The sequence below is a fragment of the Hyaena hyaena genome, unplaced genomic scaffold (assembly GCF_003009895.1).
Source record: "Hyaena hyaena isolate Hyena2069 unplaced genomic scaffold, ASM300989v1 scaffold_187, whole genome shotgun sequence".
NCBI lineage: Eukaryota > Metazoa > Chordata > Mammalia > Carnivora > Hyaenidae > Hyaena > Hyaena hyaena.
This window is the reverse complement of record NW_024080820.1, coordinates 1,886,423-1,906,218: the sequence shown is the minus strand read 5'-3', so window position 1 is coordinate 1,906,218 and position 19,796 is coordinate 1,886,423. Positions and strand designations below refer to the sequence as shown.

The 19,796-nt window shown below is 42.2% G+C and overlaps 1 protein-coding gene across 1 annotated transcript; it reads left to right on the top strand.

The window, feature by feature from the left end:
* The first annotated feature begins 684 nt into the window (after nucleotides 1-684).
* On the top strand, nucleotides 685-17,924 carry SGCB (sarcoglycan beta). The gene is made up of 6 exons (XM_039241118.1): nucleotides 685-721; nucleotides 6,201-6,410; nucleotides 10,210-10,395; nucleotides 11,043-11,234; nucleotides 11,542-11,673; nucleotides 14,768-17,924. Exons 1-6 carry the CDS (start codon nucleotides 686-688, stop codon nucleotides 14,969-14,971), a joined length of 960 nt encoding a protein of 319 aa, XP_039097049.1. The 5' UTR covers nucleotide 685; the 3' UTR covers nucleotides 14,972-17,924.
* Nucleotides 17,925-19,796: the final 1,872 nt, after the last annotated feature.

Genomic DNA, 19,796 nt, shown 5'->3' with positions numbered 1-19,796 from the left:
AAATCATTTGTACATTTGGGTGGCACGTTCCGGGTGTGCAGTGAATATATTAAATTACGTTCCCCAGACGTATCTCTCGACAACACTGCCTCCATTACTGAATGGAATATCCACCCCCAATACTCCAGAAGAAAAGGTCAGACTTCATAGACCCTCCGAAGATAAGAAGCATCCTTAACGCGATTTTCTTGTAGACGCGTCCTCCTTGTAGACGCTCCGTTTGCAAGACTTTAGTTGGCTAATTGGCAACTTGTTAGCTTCCATGCATATTGTCACCACCCTCCGACCCCCGCGTGCTCTCCAAAACGCCCCTTCCCACCCCGGCCAGGGACACCCCGGGCCATCAATCAAGGAGGGCGGCGCTAGCTCTCCGTGATGGCATCGGAGGGGGAAGGGAGAGGCGCCCTCCTCTCTTGAAGCGCCCTTCGGGTAGAATCCAGAAGCGGCCCGTGATCGCGTGAACACCGGTGCACGGGAAGGCGCTCCGGAGCCACAGGCCTGGGAGAAGGGTGGCGGACCTTGCTCGCAGCCGGGGGACTCCAAACCTCCCTCCGAGGGGCGGGGCTGGGGGGCGGCGAGCGGCGCCTCTCCACTCCCCCCCCCCCCGCCTCCCACGCCAAGGCGCAGGCGCAGGCGCGCGGGGTGCGGCCGCGGCGCGGAGAGCGGCGGCGCTGGGCGCGGGAAGATGGCGGCAGCGGCGGCGGCGGCGGCGGCCGAGCAGGTCTGGGAGCCCCGCCGCGGCTGGGGGTCGGAGGGGCAGGGGAGGCCCGGGTCCTGCCGGCGGGGCCCGCCGCGGGGCTGGCTCGGGGGAGCCGGGACGCGAGGGCGCGCCGGGGCCGGGGGCCGGGCTCCAAGGGGGCGGAGCGGGCGGGAGGAGCTGTCCGCAGCCGGGGATGCTGGCGAGGGTCGGGCGGGACCGCGGGGCTGGGGCTCCGGCTCCGGGCGGAGGAGGGGGAGCAAGTGGCGGCCCTCGGCCAGGCCCCCTGCCCCTCGGCCGAGCTGGGGAGGGGTCGCCGCCTGCGGGGCGCGGAGGCGGCCGTGGCAGGCGCGAGCCTGCGCCAGGACGTGCCGGAGACGTGCCCGGCTCGGTGGCCAAAGAAGATGCGGGTAAAAATAGCCTCACCCCCGAGCCGGGAGGCTTCCCTGACTCCAGCCAAGAAACAGTCAGCTGTTGCCTGGGTGCCGGCTTGCGGCCACTTCTTGTGTCTGCCATCCCCGATGTGCAGACATCAGGTTTCTCCTCCTGTTTTGGCTTTACAGATTGAGTCACCGGTTTAAAACTGCCTCCTGTCCGCTTGGTTTAAATTTTTTTTTTTTATACTTCATCAAATATTTCCTGATCTGCATTATAAACTTGTAACTTGGAGTAGTTCAAAAGGCTATTTTCCTCCCCTAAACAAGCTCTACATATGCATGCACCTACATGGAGGTGTGTGTTACATATACATACCTATCGTTGCTATGGTATTCTGTCATGGTACAAATAATTTTCATAGTCACTTTTCTCCTAAACTGCTATTTCTTTTACAAAACTAGTTTACGATAGTTTTCTTTGAAAAAGTATGATGGCTGGAAGAGTAAATGCGAGTTACCTTGCCAGGATTCTGTTCCCAGAAAAGACCTTCTTAACTAATTGACTGCTTTTAGAGACCCGTTAGATACATATAACCGGAACAGACATGGAAGGTAGAAGACATGAAACCTGCCTTCAAGGGGCTTAAAGTCAGACTGCCATGTAAGTGCAGAAAAATCAGCTAAAGGGGCAAGCTACAGATCTAACAGTATCTAAAGGAATGAGTGAAAGTTAGGGAGACAAAGGTTCCTCGGCTTTCCTGATTTCCCTTCTGATTTATCAGCTCTTGTTTCAGACTGTTCTTTCCTCATCCGCATCACTTATTAACACTCTGGAGTTTCCACCAAGGTTCTAGTCTTGCTTTACCCATAAACTGGGCAATCTCACTTCAGAGTTGAGCATTTATGTCTCCAGCACGAACTGAATTTTCCACAGGCACCCCAAACTCAAAAATGTGCAAAACTGGATTTCCCATCATATTTGCCGTTAAAAGGGCTACAGGGGCCCCTGGGTGGCTCGGTCGGTTAAGCGTCCAACTCTTGGTTTCAGCTCAGGTCAGGATCTTACAGTTCATGAGTTCAAACCCTGCATCGCAGCCAGTCAGTCACCAGGTTCTGTAGTTCTTTGTCGTTGCTGTTGTCTTTTTTTTTTTTTTTATGTTTCTTATTTTGAGAGAGAGACAAAGAGCATGAGTGGGTGAAGGGCAGAGAGAGAGAGAGAGAATCTGCACTGTCAGTGCAGAACCGAACTCAAGGCTTGGTCTCACAAACTGTGAGATCATGACCTGAGCTGAAATCGAGCATCAGAAGCTTAACTGACTGAGCAACCCCCTGCCCAGGTGCCTTGCCATTCTTCCTCTTAATGCCTCTCCCGGCCAAACCTCAGTCAAGCGCTCCTTCGGACTGTTAGATAAACCCGCTGCTGATACCTTCATCTCTAAACCCTGCTGTGGCAGTCCATCTCTTTTTGGCACGTGAATTTGATTTTTCTGTGATGCAAAGCTGGTTACATCACTAACCGATTTTAAATCTTCAGTAGTTCCCCATAGCCTTCAGGATACAGTCCGTTGTTTTGACATGGTGACTTATGTCCATTCATTTACTGGCCCCTACCCACATCTCTCAGCATTTTTTGGCCCCATTTCTGTATTCGTCAATTTCAACTTCCACAGAAACTGCCAAAATTGGATCACACCCAGGTGACTCGGATTCAGAATTTCTATGCTGTTCCCTTTGCCTGGAATACCTTTTTCTGCACTTTTGCCTGGCTGACTCCTAGTTATTCCCCCAAAATTCAGATGAAATCTCAGCCATTCTTAAAAACCTTCACCTGATGCCCCTGCTTGCTAAGTAGAGTTACCTTCCTCTTGTGTACTGTTTCAGTAATGTATTTGCTACCACTGCACTCGCCTTGTTGAACTGCTGTCGTTAGTGACCTGTCTATTGTGCTGGCCTGTGAGGAAGTTTGTTGAGGGCAGGCGCTATGGCTGGCTTGTCTTGGTGGTCTGGGGCATCTGGTATATAGTAGTGACTCTTCAGCACATTATAAATGCATCAAATTGAATATAATAATGTACATGAATTGGCAGAGAAGAGTAAAAAATGCCTCCCGGGAGGGAACAGTTCTGCCCTCTCTCTTATGTAGACCTGTATGCAAGCCCTGACTTTTGGTTGCCCCTCTGGGTCTGTGAAAACTAGAAGGAAGCACACCTTCCTTAAGGTATTCTGCACCTTCAGCCCAAACATTTCCAAAATGCACATTCGGCTCGAAGATGTCTGCAGTGTCAGTGTGCCCTCCTAGATGTTGCACCTCATCCAGACACACAACCTGCACAACCATACACGGCAACCTGTCTTGTGAAAAAAATCTGGTAGTATATTGAGTCATCTTCTATAGAGCCTTCCTTACCGCTTTGTGGGATTAAAAAAAAATTTTTCCCACCGCGTTTACTCACAATGATTATTCCCATCCTTTCACATTTTCCACGAGCCCTTAACCCAGCCTGCTGCCTCAGCCGCCATGATAAGACTCCCATAGCCATCCCCACTCTTTCTTGGCAGATGGCCTTGCGTTTCCATCCCAGAAGAAGAAGATGTGTTCTCTTCTGGGTGTCAGCGGTTTCATTGAAGCCTATTCCTCTGTATCCATTTCTTTCTTGCCTCCTCAAGGGTCTCATTCCCTACGTCATCCTGCCCTACTCTTGACACCTTTGGTCTTTGCCCCTCGTGGCATCTTGCCCTCTGCCGTCAGACGAGTCTTTCCCCAGATTGCACGGCGAGGGGCAGGGAGGGGAGGAAGACGCTGCAACGACGAAAGCACCGTTTTCCTCTGATGGTACATGGTTCTTCAGCTGCGGTCTTCTCTCTTTCCTCTTTTCTCTTTCTGGACTCAAAACTAGATGGCTACATGTGGCATCTCTTCAGACTGTTTCCTGCTTACCCATTTGCTACTCAGGAGTTCATCTCTGAAAGTCACGGAAGCACTTCTTGACAAAGCAAGTTCAGCAACAGTGCACACGCTTGGTTCTCTTACCATTCATTGTAGTCTACGTCTTCCCCTGGAGCTGCACGTTTAAATTGTTCCAAGACTGTCCTCGGCCCTTTGTTCTCTTTCATGTATACTGTTTTTCATAGTAAGTGGATACATTCTTTTTTTTTTTTTAATTTTTATTTATTTCTAGGAGAGAGAGAGAGAGAGAGAGAGAAAGAGACAGCGTGAGCAGGGGAGGGTCAGAGAGAGAGGGAGTCACAGACTGAAACAGGCTCCAGGCTCTGAGCTGGCAGTCAGCACGGAGCCCGACGCGGGGCTCGAACCCACGAACCGTGAGATCATGACCCAAGCGAAAGTCGGATGTTTAACCGACTAAGCCACCCAGGCGCCCCAAGCTGATACATTCTTGGGTTTAATTTACCTCGAGGCTAAGGATCTCACATCTCTGTCTCTAGCCCTGACTGACCTAGTACCCCCTCCCAGCCTTCCCCTTGCCTTTGAGTCATGTGGTTATTTCTCATTCAGTTTAAGTGCAACATAGGTAGAGTCTTCTCCCTCCTTCCTTCCCCATATTTCACCAGTCACCCTTCAGTAAATGTGGGTTCTTTTGAAGCTGGCTGCAAATTCAGTTAACTCTTCTCATGATGTATGTTTTCATTTTTTATTTTATCTTTATTTTTGTATCTTTTCAATCTGTCCTTTTCCATCCCACCTTAGTTCAGGCCCTCATTACCTCTGACCTCCATTATGACAACAGCCCCCGACAACCTACTTTCCTGGTATGCCTGTTTCCTGTCTCCTACCAACACCACACATTTAGGATCCTGAATGTATGTCATTTATGTTCATAAACCTCCAGTGACTCCCAGTCAAACAGAGAGAAGGACTGGAATTTGTACCCAACAGTCCAGGACTTTTCCCAACCTGCCTTACTTTGCAACTTTCTTCTCCCTACATTGCCGGCTCTGACCACCTCCTTCCCGTTTCCCTGAAACAAACTGCAAGCCCCCTTGTGTCTCCTCTCCTTGGACTCCATGGCATGTATTGCCCATCGTATTGATTTTGGCTCCTGAACATACAGGATCCTTTACTGTGTCGCTAACTGCTTTATGTACCCAAATAACATTTGTAACATCTAGACGATAAGGCTCCTGCCCTGTATTTCTTTTGTATCCCTACTTGTGGTATTAGTGTTTAAGCACAAAATGTTTAATGAATGCCTATTCAATAAAGTAAACTGTCTCAGAGCTCTAAAATGTATGCAAGCTGGGCAGTATCCTTTTCTATCTATTTTGTGTGTGTGATGTGTTACCACAAATGTCATTCAGCCATAGTCTAAGTTAAGAGGCTCTCAAACTTTCCGGTCTCAGCTTACTTTTATGCCCTTAAAAGCTACTGAGGATCCCAAAGAACTTTTGTTTATGTGGATTATATCCATTGATATTTATTATATGAGAAATTAAACCAGCGAAAATTTGAAAACACAGGAACATACAAGCACAGATTCCATTGGCTGTTAGAGCAATGATGTCATCACATATCGTTGAGCCTCTGGAAAGCTCCACTGAACATTCACGAAAGAAGGAGAATAAAAACATCTTGGTGTTATTTTGAAAATAGTTTTTACCCCCCAGGTTCCTGAAAGAGTTCAAGGGGCTCCTCCAGGCCACCACCCCCGCATACTTTGAAAACTACTGATCTAACATAATATCTTTAGCCATTTGGGGTCATAAATAGCAAAGTGTGTCAGACTTTCCAAATTCTTTTCCTGTAAGTGAAAAAATATATATAATGAAACAAATTATTATAAGTCATTAATTTAAAAAAAAAATTACCGACTGTGGAATGTGTGTGTCACCTCTTCCCCCAGATGAGCTAGCTGTGTGCTTTAGTGACAATAGGACTATTCAGAAGTGTGTTATCAAGTAGTCACACTAATGGTTCTTCTTTACTAGCCCTCTAAGCAAAGTAATGTCCTGAGTTGGAGCCTGCAACTCAACACCTTAAAGTTTATTTATGGAAACCATAACACTAACCAGTTCGGCTTTCTTTAGGTAGGAAGCTACACTTTATAAGTCAGTGCGTCGTTGAAGGGAGCGGGTACGGCCCTTCCATTGTGTTGTTATTTTGTTTCCAGCAAAGTTCCAATGGTCCCGTAAAGAAGTCCATGCGTGAGAAGGCTGTCGAGAGGAGGAACGTTAATAAGGAGCACAACAGTAATTTTAAAGCCGGATATATTCCAATTGATGAAGATCGCCTCCACAAAACGGGCCTGAGAGGGAGAAAGGGCAATTTAGCCATCTGTGTCATCATCCTCTTGTTCATCCTGGCCGTCATCAATTTAATTGTAAGTATATGCCGCGGAATTGTCTTGTCTTAATTACCATGGGGAACTTTCCAGCGAAATAATGGACTTTGTATAATTTCTTGTTGAAGCCCTCTTACTTTCTGCTTCTCTATACATGTTTTATATCTTAGGGGTTTTTTTAGATGCCCCGTTACCTTTATCATTTGTACAGAGAGCCCCTGGTCTGCTTGCTCTCCAAAATATTATATTACAGAATCCCGTCTTCCCGACTTCACAACCAAGAGCTCATTTTATCAGATGTTTCTTTTTCTGACATATGACTTTGAAAGTCAGCAGGAGATTGCATCTTTTAAATACTTTTAGGAAAGACCCACTGGCCTTTTCATTTTTTATTTATTACCGAAGTGTATTTAGCTCACAGTGTTTTATTAGGATCAGATGTACAACATGGGGTTTGGCAGTTCCGTACATTACTCAGGGCTCACCGTATGTGTGGTCACCATCTGTCACCTTACAACGGTACTACAGTGTTATTGACTGTACTTCTCGTCTCTGTGACTTATTTTATAACTTTAAGTTTGTACCTCTTCTTACAAGAAGTTGTAAGAAGTTGTCAAGTTGTCAACTTGAGTTGTCATAAATGTTACCTAGTATGCTAATATTGCCATGATGAATTTTATTTAGAAGAAAATGTTCATGGAGTATTTTAAAGGACCTAACTTTTGAAAGAGTAAAGTCAACTCGGTAGAAGAGACCTTTGCTACCATGAATTTACTGCCTTCATCTCTCCTAAAAAAATAATAATCCTTTCTGTTTCATTCAGCTTTTCTGACATGAAGTCTTACCTCCTCAGCTAGATTTTAAAATTGTAAACCCTTGTTTGACAGCCAAGGGTTATGTTTTATAGTCTTAAGTCTGTTGTCGAACAATGAAAGGATGTGGTAGGCCAGTTTATGCTAAGGTGCTGACGACCTACTATGTCACCTTTTTCCCAAAACCTGGCTTTTTTAAAGAAGACTTAATCCAAGGTTGTAACTACCTAAGGGTTAAACTTGAAACCCTCTGGCATGTGTGTAGATGACATTTTCAGAGGGTGGTTTTTGGTATCCCTAAGCCACTGGTCGTGAACATGGCCTATAGCAGTTCTAAAGTCAGTGCATTTACTTTATTTTTTACTTCCAGTACTTTTAAGCCAGCCTGTTCTCTTCTGTGTGTATCCAAACCATTTGTGTCTAAAACTTCCCTTACACTGAAAAGAGCTGGTATTATAAATACCTCTATTAAGAGCACATATTCTGAAATTATTTTATCTTATAAATTTATTTTATTAGAAACTCCCGATTAGGATGGCAGAGGGAACACTTTTTTTTTATTCCCATCCCTTTTAAAAAGCTCATCCTAAGACAACAATGTCAAGAAACAGAAATACCTGGAAAGAAAGCAAGAGGCAACTGAAATCCTAAACCATAATACATAAAGACAAAAAAAGTAGGAGGAGAAACAACAAATTACTTATCAAAGAAGAGAAACTGCTTGTGTGTTGAGGAGGGGGCTGCAGGGTGTGTCCATTTAAGTGCCTTGCAGAATGGTCGGGATTGCCCCAGGAACTGGAAATACAAGTACCTTAAAAAGCAGGAGTGAGGCAGGAACTTGTTTGAGAAGTTGTTTGTTTGAAAACAACTTGTTTGAAAAGCTGTAGAAGGAGCCGTGAGATCCCTCGCCTCCCCCCGCCCCTTCCAGCCAGCTGTTAGGCCACTATTGCCTCCTATCCCCACACGGTATTTTATGGAAGGGATGCGACTCTTCCTGCCTGAGGACACCGTTGTGCAGAAGAGGGTAGGGATGGTTTTCCGTCCCGGAAGCAAGGAAGTCTGACTCCTGAGCGCGGAGACTGTTTCCCACTCCCTCTGTCTACTACCCCGGTCCTCTGTCTCCAGCCTCCTGGCACCAGGCACGAGATGAAACCGCCTTCTCTGGAGAAACTGAAGCATCCGGAGAAAAGACCTGTAGATACCGACACTTGTCAGGTCCCAGTGAAAAAGCCACCTCATCTCGTCTATCTCGCCTGTCTACCACAGGCCCACCCCAGACAGAGAACTTTCTATGCACTTACTTAAACCTCACTGCTAAATATGAACACTGAGCCACCAGGGATCAATAGATTTTTTGGAAAGCTCCCAGAACTGAAAAATGATGAAAACTAAAAACACCCAAACCATAGAGAAAATAGGAATTCAGGGAGATAGAGAAAATGTGATGAATGACAGAAAACCTAAAAAAACTAAACTCCGTGTCTTCAGAGAAACAAGAGTATATTGCATCCATGGAATAAGAAGAACATGCCATGAAAAAGGAGTGATTAAAGAATAAGGAAGAACTTGAGAAATACGCAGGGATGGAAGGATGGGTGGATGGAGAGAGAAAGAGAGAGATTGGTAGATAAAGAAAAGGAACCTTTCCAGAAAGTTTAACAAAATTAAAGAATCAATCGAGGAAGTGTAACATTCTGTTAATAGGAGTTTCAGAAAGCGAGAAGAAAGAACACTGAGGAGAAAGTTATCAAATAAATGAACCAAGAAAATTTCTTAGAACAGATTGAAAACCACCATTCTGGGTCCAGTGTTCTGCATAAGGAAGACTCACACCAAGGCCATTACTATAACACTTAATAAAACCAGGGATAAAGAGAAGATCCTCAAATATTCCACAGGAAAAATAACAGATTATGTAGGAAGAATCCAAAATCAGAGGCATTGGACCTCTCAGATGCAGCCCTGGAAACCAGAAAGCAGGGCCTTCAAAATTCAGAGAGAAAATAACACCAAACCTAGAAATGTATGTATCAAGCTAGACTATCAATCAAAGGTGAGGGCTTGTACAGATATTTTTGAACCATGTACAGTCTCAAATCTTACTTCACATAGAGTCTTTCTAAGGAGGCCACTAGAGGAGGTGCTCACCCAAAGAAGTCACTAACTCTCAGAAAGCTGAATAAAAGGATACAGGAAACTGGGGATCTAGCATCGGAGAAAGACAGAAGGAGGTTCCAGTACGGAAGTGAAGGAAAAATGCACAGTTACAGTTGTGTAACAGACCCAGGGGTAACAGTCCAGACTGGAGCAAGGAGATGTGAGTTCCAGCAAGATTTCCTGAGACAGAAAACTAGAACCAGTAGAATAAACTGAGAGGTTTGGGCTTTCAGAACATTTTACTGAGTGACATTTTATAGAAACATCAGAGGCTCTGAAAAGATTCAGTCAGGCTTTCAAAGAAACTCCGCAAACCTGGTCCGACACTAAAGAAAGACAACTGTGAAACTCCAGGAGCCGCAGCGTACAAGAAAGGAAGTGCTCTCTCTTACAGTATTTGGCTTAGGAGTGAAAAATGCTTACGTGCTCGTAATACTGAAAATTCCCAGTATGGATCTAGCCAAAACTTGAGATTGGAGTTGGGGGAGAAGATACAAGATAAATTCTCATCTGGCAAAGTAGGAAATTAATAAATAAAGCCTAAAATTGATGAGGAAAGAAATAACGTGTTCCAGTTACTTAAAAATATGGAATAAATTTTAGATGAAATACCTAAAATTGTTGAAAATGGTTGTCCCTGGACGAGATGTGGAGGGAGCAGAAGCAATAAAAAACTTTTTTTAGCACTTTTTTTTTTTTGACTCTTAGCTGTTTCCCTTGATAAAGATAAAGTTGGTTTCGTTGATAAGTGGGAAGCCAATTAATTTGTTCGTATCACTGATGAGACATTTTGGCAATTATCTTTTCTGTTTTCTAGTTAATGTTACATGTACATGACCTATTAACGGGGGGCCTGTTTCCTTTTTTAGATAACGCTTGTTATCTGGGCGGTGATCCGCATCGGACCGAATGGCTGTGACAGCATGGAGTTCCATGAAAGTGGCCTGCTGCGGTTTAAGCAAGTATCTGACATGGGAGTTATACATCCTCTTTACAAGAGCACAGTAGGAGGAAGGCGAAATGAAAATTTGGTCATTACTGGCAACAACCAGCCTGTAAGTTATCACATCGGTTAAGGGACATTAGAGAAAAATTCTTTATAAAAAACCCAATGTTGATTACTGGAAATGGAATTTTCCTTGAGAGACTATCCATATGCATATTTAATGATATTGTTGGTCTTAGAATCTATTAGTGTAACGTGCTTTCTTAATATCTTAACTTGGTAGCATTTTCTGTGGTAGATTAATTACCATGAGAACACAGAGTGTACTCTCTCTTCCACATGAGGTAACCAGCAAACGAAGCACTTTCCCAGGTCAGAATACCCTCCACTTCCTGGGAGGCTGGAAGAGAATATGCCAGTCTAGCCTGTGGCAGCCCATGCCTAGTGGCTGCTATAACACGAGTTTTCGATGGAACAGAACCTCACGGAGGTGTTCTTACCACCCCCTGCCCATCTTAGGCCTAGGTCGCTATGCCCGGTGACCCATGATTTGTGCAGAGCAGTGTCAGCAAATGAGCATAGAAGCCCTCATTCTAAAGACCTCTTTTCCCAAGTGGACAGGGAGGGGACCGACAGATGCAGTTAAAATTATTTGCAGTTAGGTTCTTTTTATAAAGTGTTTTTGATAATGTTCTTGATGAATTGTGGATGCAGTCTCCTTTGAAATCATACTCATGATAAAGTGTTCTTCTGAAGATTGTTTTTCAGCAAGGGACGACGAAGCTCAGTGTAGAAAAGAACAAAACTTCTATAACGAGTGACATTGGTATGCAGTTTTTTGACCCGAGGACTCAGAATATCTTATTCAGCACAGACTATGAAACTCATGAGTTTCACTTGCCAAGTGGAGTGAAAAGTTTGAATGTTCAAAAAGCATCTACTGAAAGGGTATGATTTCTTTTGTTTGCTTGCTTAATGGAAGAGAATCACTGTCTAAATGTACAAAGTGGGAGGGGAGTTTTGCTGTTTTATAGTGATGTGCGAAGATAAATTCTGGAATGGCGGGAAGGGCTGATTTGTTCCACATTTGTCATCATTATCAAGTCATGTCTCTCTGCCTCAGCACCTATAACACTTGACCACAAACACTGGCCTTTCTTAGTCCATGGTTGAAACTCCAGTCCCTCTGTGTCTGATACTAACTCTCACCTTAATTTAGAAATGCTTCTTATTGCTTTCTTTTTTTAATTTTCAGATTACAAGCAATGCTACCAGTGACTTAAATATAAAAGTTGATGGTCGTGCTATTGTGCGTGGAAATGAAGGTGTATTCATTATGGGCAAAACCATTGAATTTCACATGGGTGGTAATATGGAGTTAAAGGCAGTGAGTATTCCTTAAGAGTTTTAGAGAATTGTTAGATTCTTGGGTACATGAGTCCATATGTGGAACGGTATACAATTAGTAAAAACAGTAATGCAGTTCTATATTTTTTGATATGGAAAGATGTTCAAATTGAACTTTGAAGTGAAAGAAAGTTACAATTTGTGAAGTATCTCATTTTTATTTTTCAAAACATATATATACATTTATAAACACCTGGAAAGGCCTGCCAGAATGTCAGCAGTGGCTGTCTATGGGTAGCAGGCTAACAGATCATTTTAATTTTATTTTTCTTTCTGCCTGCCTATTGTTTTCTAAAAAAAAATTTTTACATTTAATACCTGTATTAGTTTAAAAGGCAAAAATAAATAAATTTTTTAAATTCTGAAAGAATTCTCAAAAGTAGGAATTCTCTAAGTGTCCATTCCCTGAAGTTGTTGGGTTTTTACTTTTTAGTTAAAGATTTTTCACATCCTTTCATGAGTTTTATATCCAGTTATGTGAAAATCAATTAGCACATGGACAAAATGTATTTTACTCACCCATGTATTATTAACTGTAAAGGAAAAGATTTTGCCTTTATTATAGCTGTCGAAATTTTGTGCTTCACAGATTATACCTGAACTTCAGTAAGTAACATATCTCATAAGGGAGCCAGAAGTTCAGAAATGGTTTACCTGCTCACGATTCTGGTCAAAGCGTATTTATTCAGATGTCTTTGCCCACCTGCTATATGCAACTTAACTAAAATTAATTAAAATTATTTTACTAAGCATAGAATAAGACAAAAGTGAGCTTGAACCTAAGGACTTATAAAATAATTCTTTCCTTTTATTTACATTTAATTTCATAGTTCTAGAAAAAATAAGCTTTGGAAAATTAAGTTCTTCCATTTTCATAAATAGCTTTTCTCCCCTAAAGCACATATTCCAATTTTTAAATAATAAAGATGAACATAAAATGTCTTTCTTGCCAGAAACTCAATAGCGATACTGAGTATTTGCATGTATTGTAGTAAGAAGCCATTCCTCTAAGAGAGTAGTGTGGAAGGGGCTGTTGTTCACAGCACTGGAAACTCAAAGAAGCAAGAAGTGTGAGAGATATGTATATAGCCATTAGCATATTACCTGAATCTTTTCGTGTGTCCTGTCTGAAAATTCTAACTGTTGTTAGTATGAGAGATACTAAAATACTTTCAAACACGCATAGACATGTATCAGTTTCTCCACAGTGAAAGAAAGACAAGCCAGGATTGAAAAGATAATTAGCTTTATAATTCAGTTAACATCAGTGGTTAGTTTTTGAGTATATAGCTAATTATTAAAAAGAAAGAAGTTTATTAAAAAAAAACTTATCAAACTGCTTTTAAAGAAGTAACTGCTTTAGTAGTTAAAGGAAAATAAATTAAATGTCCACAAGATGGCGACATTGGAACAAAATTTCAAAATTCATCACATGGATTATATTTATACCATGTGCATACTATCACTAGTCAGTTAGCCATTTCCATTACTTCATAACCAACTTTGTCTTACTGCTTTAAATACCTTGCATAACCTGATGACTCTCACCTCTGGAACTCCTGCTTTAATCTCTCCTCTGAACTAAGACTCACACACCCACCAGCTGCCTTCTTACCTCTCCACTCCAGTACATCATAGGCATCTCAGTTTCACCAGGTCTGAAGTCTTCATATCCTCCACCCTTCCCCAAACATGCCTGTCTTTCAGTGTCCCCATCTTGTTAAACGGTGCCCATTAGTCCATCAGCGAAGCCGCCTGGCTCTACCTCCAAAAGATAAGAGTCTGGCTGCTTCTCACCGCCTCCACTACCACAACCACCAGCAACAACACCCCTCATGGTATAAACCACCCCCGCTTCCTGCTGCACTGTTGGCTGCTTCCACTTCCGCCCCGTGGTCAGTTCTCTGTATAGCGCCAGGAGGACCCTTTCTCAGAGGTCACATCACTTCTGTTTTCAGATCCCTCCAAAAGCTTCCTGTATAATTCAGGGTAAAACCCAAAGTCCATTCCCTTTCCTAACATGTCTGGCTCCTGCTTGTTTCCTTGACTCTTCTTCTACCAGTCGACTCCCTGTGCTCTCTGCTTTAGCCACCCTGGCTTCCGCCTGTCCCTCGAACACCAAGCACAGCCTCACACCGGGGCCTGTGCATGTGTTGTTTCCTCTGCCTGAAGTGCCCTTCCCCACCTGCCCGCCTGGCTTTCTCCCTCATATCACCCAGTTTCCACGGCACTGTGACCTTATCAGAGAGACCTTTCCTGACCACCCTATGCAAACACAGCCCCCGCCCGGTCACTCTCTGTCTCTGCTTACCTTGAGTTATTTTTCTCCACTGATGTTTTATTTGTTTTACCTGTTCATGTATTTATTGTCTGCCCCTCCCCCATTAAAGTGTCAACGGTATGAGAACTTGGACTCGCCTGTCTCTTGACTGCTGTATAAGCACCTAGAATGGTATCTATTCCATATGCCATAGGAGACATTTAATAATTATGTGCTGAGCGAATGAAAAGAAGAAAAGGAAAGACGGGAGGGAGAGGCTTAGGAGGTCCCCAAAAGAAAAGGGCTACATGTTCCTGAAACAGTGGGCCTGAAGAAGCGAACCTCCGGGCAATTTTCTTTGAGTGCCCGGTCTTCAAAATTATCTGGTTCGAATCTTCATTTGTGGCATTGCAAAAACGTGAGAAATCAAAATTAATTTTCTGTAAGAGAAAAACAAGTCTTTTTCTTCTAATCATCAGAACATGCCAATCATCAGTAACTTTGTAAAAAGTCTCTTAGGAAGTAACAAATGAAAATGATCTGAGGCTTTATCAGTATCAGTTTCGTACACTTAGAAATTTGGACATAATTTTAAGAAAGTGCTATAACCACATTGATCTACATTATGAACTATTACTAAGAGGCCACTAGTTGAATCTTGACATTGGTTTTGTTTTCTTTGTTGTTGTTTTGGTCACGACTTTACTGTTTCTTACTACCTGTTTTTCCTGTTAATATTCTAAGTTTTGTTTATTAACTTTGTTCTGTCACTACTTGTGGAGGTAAACAAATCGTATTATGATTCTCCTCCTAGGAGAACAGCATCATCCTAAATGGGACTGTGATGGTTAGCACAACTCGCCTACCTAGTTCCTCCAGTGGAGACCAGTTCGGTTCTGGCGACTGGGTGCGCTACAAGCTCTGTATGTGTGCGGACGGAACTCTCTTCAAAGTACAAGTAACAGGCCAGAACATGGGCTGCCAGATCTCAGACAATCCCTGTGGAAACACTCACTAGAGGAACCCGAGAGGCCACCAATATGTTCATATCTTGACTTGACGTTTTTTTAAGACTGTGCATGCAAATCACGTTTTCAGAGAGTTTGCGGTAACTCTTATTTTATGTCAGAGCACTACTGTATCTATCATATGACCTCCATATTGAAAAGATTCTCGGAGAGCCTAAATATTAACACATTTCATTAAGTTGCACTGATCTTCAAATGACAGTCTCTGAAATAATTATCAGAAGTGAATAAAAGCAAAGTTAATCTCTAAAGAAGTGTTTTTAAAAATCCACTGTTCCTTGTCTAAAGGATAAAGGGCTGAATCAACTGTTTAGACTACTCACTATAAGTAAGCTGTTGGTAACTAATGGAGATACACCCACTTAAGGTGTTTGAAAGGGACACTGTTCATAAATGTTACATGCTCTGTCTTTTGGCTTCAAGAGAAAAGACAGATTTTTGGTGCATTAATTTTCAGCTGTCTTCTCCATGCAAGTGAAGTCATTAAAGAACTTCACACATGTGACCTGGCATGAAACTGTGGTTCCTTAGTTTTGCACTAGGATGAGAATACTCTGTAATAGAATGTTTACTTGTTAAATATTGATAAGTATGACGTGTTCACAGTGTGGTAGAAATTGAAACACCACCTCAGCTTTAACTAGCAAACGATGCTAGCTGTCATCTGCTGCACATCTTACACATCCGCGGCACTGTCCCCGGCATCATGTGTGTGAAATCTCTAATTTTCACCACAGCTCTGCATGTAAGTGTTACCCTTCCAGTTTTACCGATTAGGAAACTGAGGATCAGAACATTTAAGAAATGTCACATAGGAAAGAACAGGGTTGGGATTGGAATTCATATGTGATTCAAACCTAAATGCGCCTGCTTCCAACTCCTGTGTTCTTTTCACTATCTGCACTGAAGTCTTAATTATTTAAAACTCTAGAAAAATGAATGAAGACTAACTCAAACTTAACCTAAGCAGATAAGAATCAACAAAACAGTCATGCTTATTCTGGCTTAAAAAGAAATAAAATGGCCAAACAGCTATCAGGTTTTAAACTCGCTTAAGCCAATTACAAAACGTTGTACTATAGAGAAATCAGGTTAGCATAGGGATGGATTACCCCAGTGTCCTAAGCCTTGACATTTTGGGGTCCCTGAATTGGGGAAAAGGGTTGCTAAGATACTTAGACCCTCCGCCCTCAGGGCAGTGCAGTGAACTGGGAGAGGCCGCGGACCCAGGCAAGCCCTGGTGGCTGGGATGGCTGGGAAGCTTACCCCAGCGTGCCATATAAGTAGTACCCTTGACAGTGTGCACCGGGCCTTGAACAAAGTTGGGGGGCACTGGAGTAAAGGGTGCTGATACAGGAAATAACTTTTAACTAATTTTTGAGTAAGTATGAGACTTGATCTCTACTCATTATTACAGTCCCATTGTAATGTTCTGCAACCCTCAAGCCAGTTGATTCTTAAGGTATGTTATATTTGACTTAAAAGGAACTCTCTGGTATTCATCGCACACACAACATCAGGGACAGAGCTTTCAAAAACAGTTTGCTGTAAAATAAGCAGTAGAGGTGAAGCAGAACCCCCACTCTGCATTCAAGTACAACAGTATTCGGTCATGGTTGCTTTGAACTATGTAGACAAGAAAATCAATACAAAAAACAATTTGCATTCAGTATAATCCAGTTCTCTCCGGCAGGACAACCAAATGCCTTAGAGATTATGACTAGTCATTAAAGTATGTAAGATAGATTGACTTACTATGTAATACCGAGTGCAGTTTTTAAATGAAGGGAAACAATTGAACTTTATGACCTGAGTGTTACTGTTATGATATTCAAATCTTATTTGAATATATTCAGTGTCATTTAATATTTGAGTGATACTCAGAAAAATCTATTGGAATTTTCATTCAGATGCTCAGTGTATTTTTCATTTTACATTCTTGACAGTTTTGTTTAGGTTTTGAAAGTTTCTTTAAATATTTTTACAAAAACCACAAACACTACGTTACGTAGTATTATTTATTGACTATAATTCATGAAATAATCTATTTTTATTCCTCTTTGAGAAATACTTGTGTTTTTGATACATCTCCATTAAGTGCTTTTGATGAGAGGATATTTTAATGTTTTTATAAAAGTGATTGTTAAGGCAACAGGTGTCATATTTTTAGGACATTTTGCAGGTGACCCTTGCCTTTTCATTGAGACGTAGACTGGAAAACTCACCGGAAAGGAAATCAAGAACAAACCGTCCGTTTTACCTGTGCTCTATCGTGCATAATGGGCACAGCTTTAGCTACTCATTCTCACCACCAGATGGAATTTTCCTATAAACCGAAATGTTAGCTCTGTGCTCTCTGCTGGTTGTACCTCCCCTGCACTGAGCACTGATGTGACAGGCAGCCGAGCGGACCCGGTAGAGAGACAAAGACGGGCCCCCACGTGAGGGGGTGGTTCCAGGCTTGTTTCACCACTGTACTGCGGAGACAGGTTACGGTGACAACAGGGACAGATGAAGTGAAAGCAAAGTACTTCAGAAACCGGCCAAGGGGCCGAGAGGAAAATGCAAAACGACACAACCGGTGACTGCCTAGATATGGTTGGCAGGATTTAAAATTAAACTTACTTGTATTCTTTTTGCATTTGAAAAAGCAAATTTTGTGTGATAGTTTTAATGATGAAAGGTGGACGTTCTACCTAGTTTTGAATGAATGCTTTTTAAGAGGGTGAGACTGTTACGGTGCTAACCTTGACAAAAATGAAACCATTGAAATGCTGATCATTTTAGTAGTCTTTTAAACAGTGTTGAGGGGGCAAAGACTTCAAATTATGCCGTACACAGGTAAGTCTGTTCTGTTTTGGATTGCTAACCTGAGTTTCAGCTAATTCAGTTTGTAATAACTATTAACGATCTCTGTGTACAATAAAGATTCTGTACATTGTTTGCTGTTGATTTTTTAATGGTTCAAATTCAGGCGTCTGCTGACTCGTACAAACATGACGGATTTAACTATAGCTTGATAATAAATACATTGGCATGTATGTAATCTCCTTGGAATCCTGGAGTTCATAGTTCGAAGCTGTAGAGTTCCTGTCTGGATAGTCCCGCCCTGTGTGCATTTCAGAACTTCTCTCTAGTGGCTCCTCCCTCGGTGACCCAGGGGAATGCGTGAGCCGTGAGTGTGGCAAGAGGCCAGAGCCTGGATGGTGAAAGGGCCAAGGTTGGCCGTGGGGGCGGGCAGGCAGGCTCCAAGGGCGGGTGGGTGGAGCCTCAGAGGCTCAAGTCTAAGTCCTCACCTGGCTAGATCCAGATAGAGGACTGTTTGCAAACTACCGAAGAGCCAGAAGGTATGCCTTGGAAATGGCCACTGTTGTCTTCTTCCTACGTCTGATCAAACATGCCTTCTTCCGCTTTTGCCTTCTAATTGCTCTAACTTCTTTCTTTCATAGAAGAATGGCCCCTTCAGTTTCTGTTGGACTTTGTTTTTTTCTACTGTCCTCTCCCTCTCTACTGTCACACACTTGCACGCACGCACCCAGTATCTCTAACTGCTTCCTCATACTTAGCCTTGAGTGTGTCCATTTAAAGACTGACATTTTACTGAATTGTTTTCAATTCCAGTTGTTTTTCTGGAGTCCTCTGTGGCTCCTTACCTAACGCATGTAAGTTTGTATGTAGCATATATCATTTTTTTTCTTACAAATTAGCATCTTTCACTTTAAGACCTAAAATTATCCTTATCTAGCTTTTTTGAACTCAAATCTATTAGTTAATACACAAATCTCTTCAACTTAGAACCAGGTCAATGAAAATCTAACTTATGCCCCCGTATTTTTCAATCATGTTTCTCTAATACTGCAAAGTAATGTGCCTGTGAATGATGACTATATTTTTGATTGTTCATATTTGTTACATTAACTTGGTGTACAGTTGTATTTACAATGACTGCAGCTTTGAATATAGAAACAAATACCTTTCTGACTGTACAAATTAATTCAAGTTCTGGTATTGTCTGAGAAGCACATTATAAAAACAAATCACTCCTCCATGCAGTGGGGCACCTTTACGCTTCATGGTCATGCATTCCTGGATATAGGTGCCCTTCAAAAGGTAGGCAAATTGACCTTGAATGAAACCAAAGTTTAAAAGTTACATGTTAAATTTCACTCACTCCATGCACTTAATCATCCAAACAGCATAGTGACAGACTACAGACTATTGAAAATATAAAACATGGGGGGCAGGGGGAGAGATTTATATATGTAGTTCATCTAGTCATTAAAAAATCAAGCTAGAGTTTCTTTTGTAAATTGAGAGAGGGAGAGACACCCTTCTGGAAGCTTACTGTCTTTGGGGGAGTTAACTATCCCATTTTCTTTTAAAAAAAAATTCTGTGTATACATTTGGCCATTGTAATTTGTAGAGGCTTGTTTTGAAATTCTGTTCTCAATCTTTGGTGGAAAAGAAACTTGATGTTTCTATATCTTATTACATCTTCGTAGTTCTGATGCATAACATCCTTTTTATAACCCATTTTGTTTATGTTGCATCTAAATAATTTCAAAAGAATTTGAAAAGCCACAAACAATTTCATTTTAAAAAAAATCAAGAGTCTCCTTTGTGAGTTGAACTTCCATCCATACAGTTCATAGTTTCGTGTAACTGGATGGCATGTTACTCACATAATAAACCACGTAGCTGATTACAGGTTGTAGATAAGGTAACAGACTTTGCTCAGTACTAATGACCAGCAAGAAAACACAAGTCTTGAATCTTGGTAGGTTTCCTTCACTCTGAAGAAAACTGCAGGCTGAA

Coding starts and splice junctions, on each gene's coding strand:
- SGCB (XM_039241118.1), top strand. CDS start 686: ATGGCGGCAGCGGCGGCGGCGGCGGCGGCCGAGCAG. Junction 6,411..10,209: donor TGGCCGTCATCAATTTAATT/GTAAGTATATGC, acceptor TTCCTTTTTTAG/ATAACGCTTGTTATCTGGGC. Junction 11,674..14,767: donor GTAATATGGAGTTAAAGGCA/GTGAGTATTCCT, acceptor TTCTCCTCCTAG/GAGAACAGCATCATCCTAAA.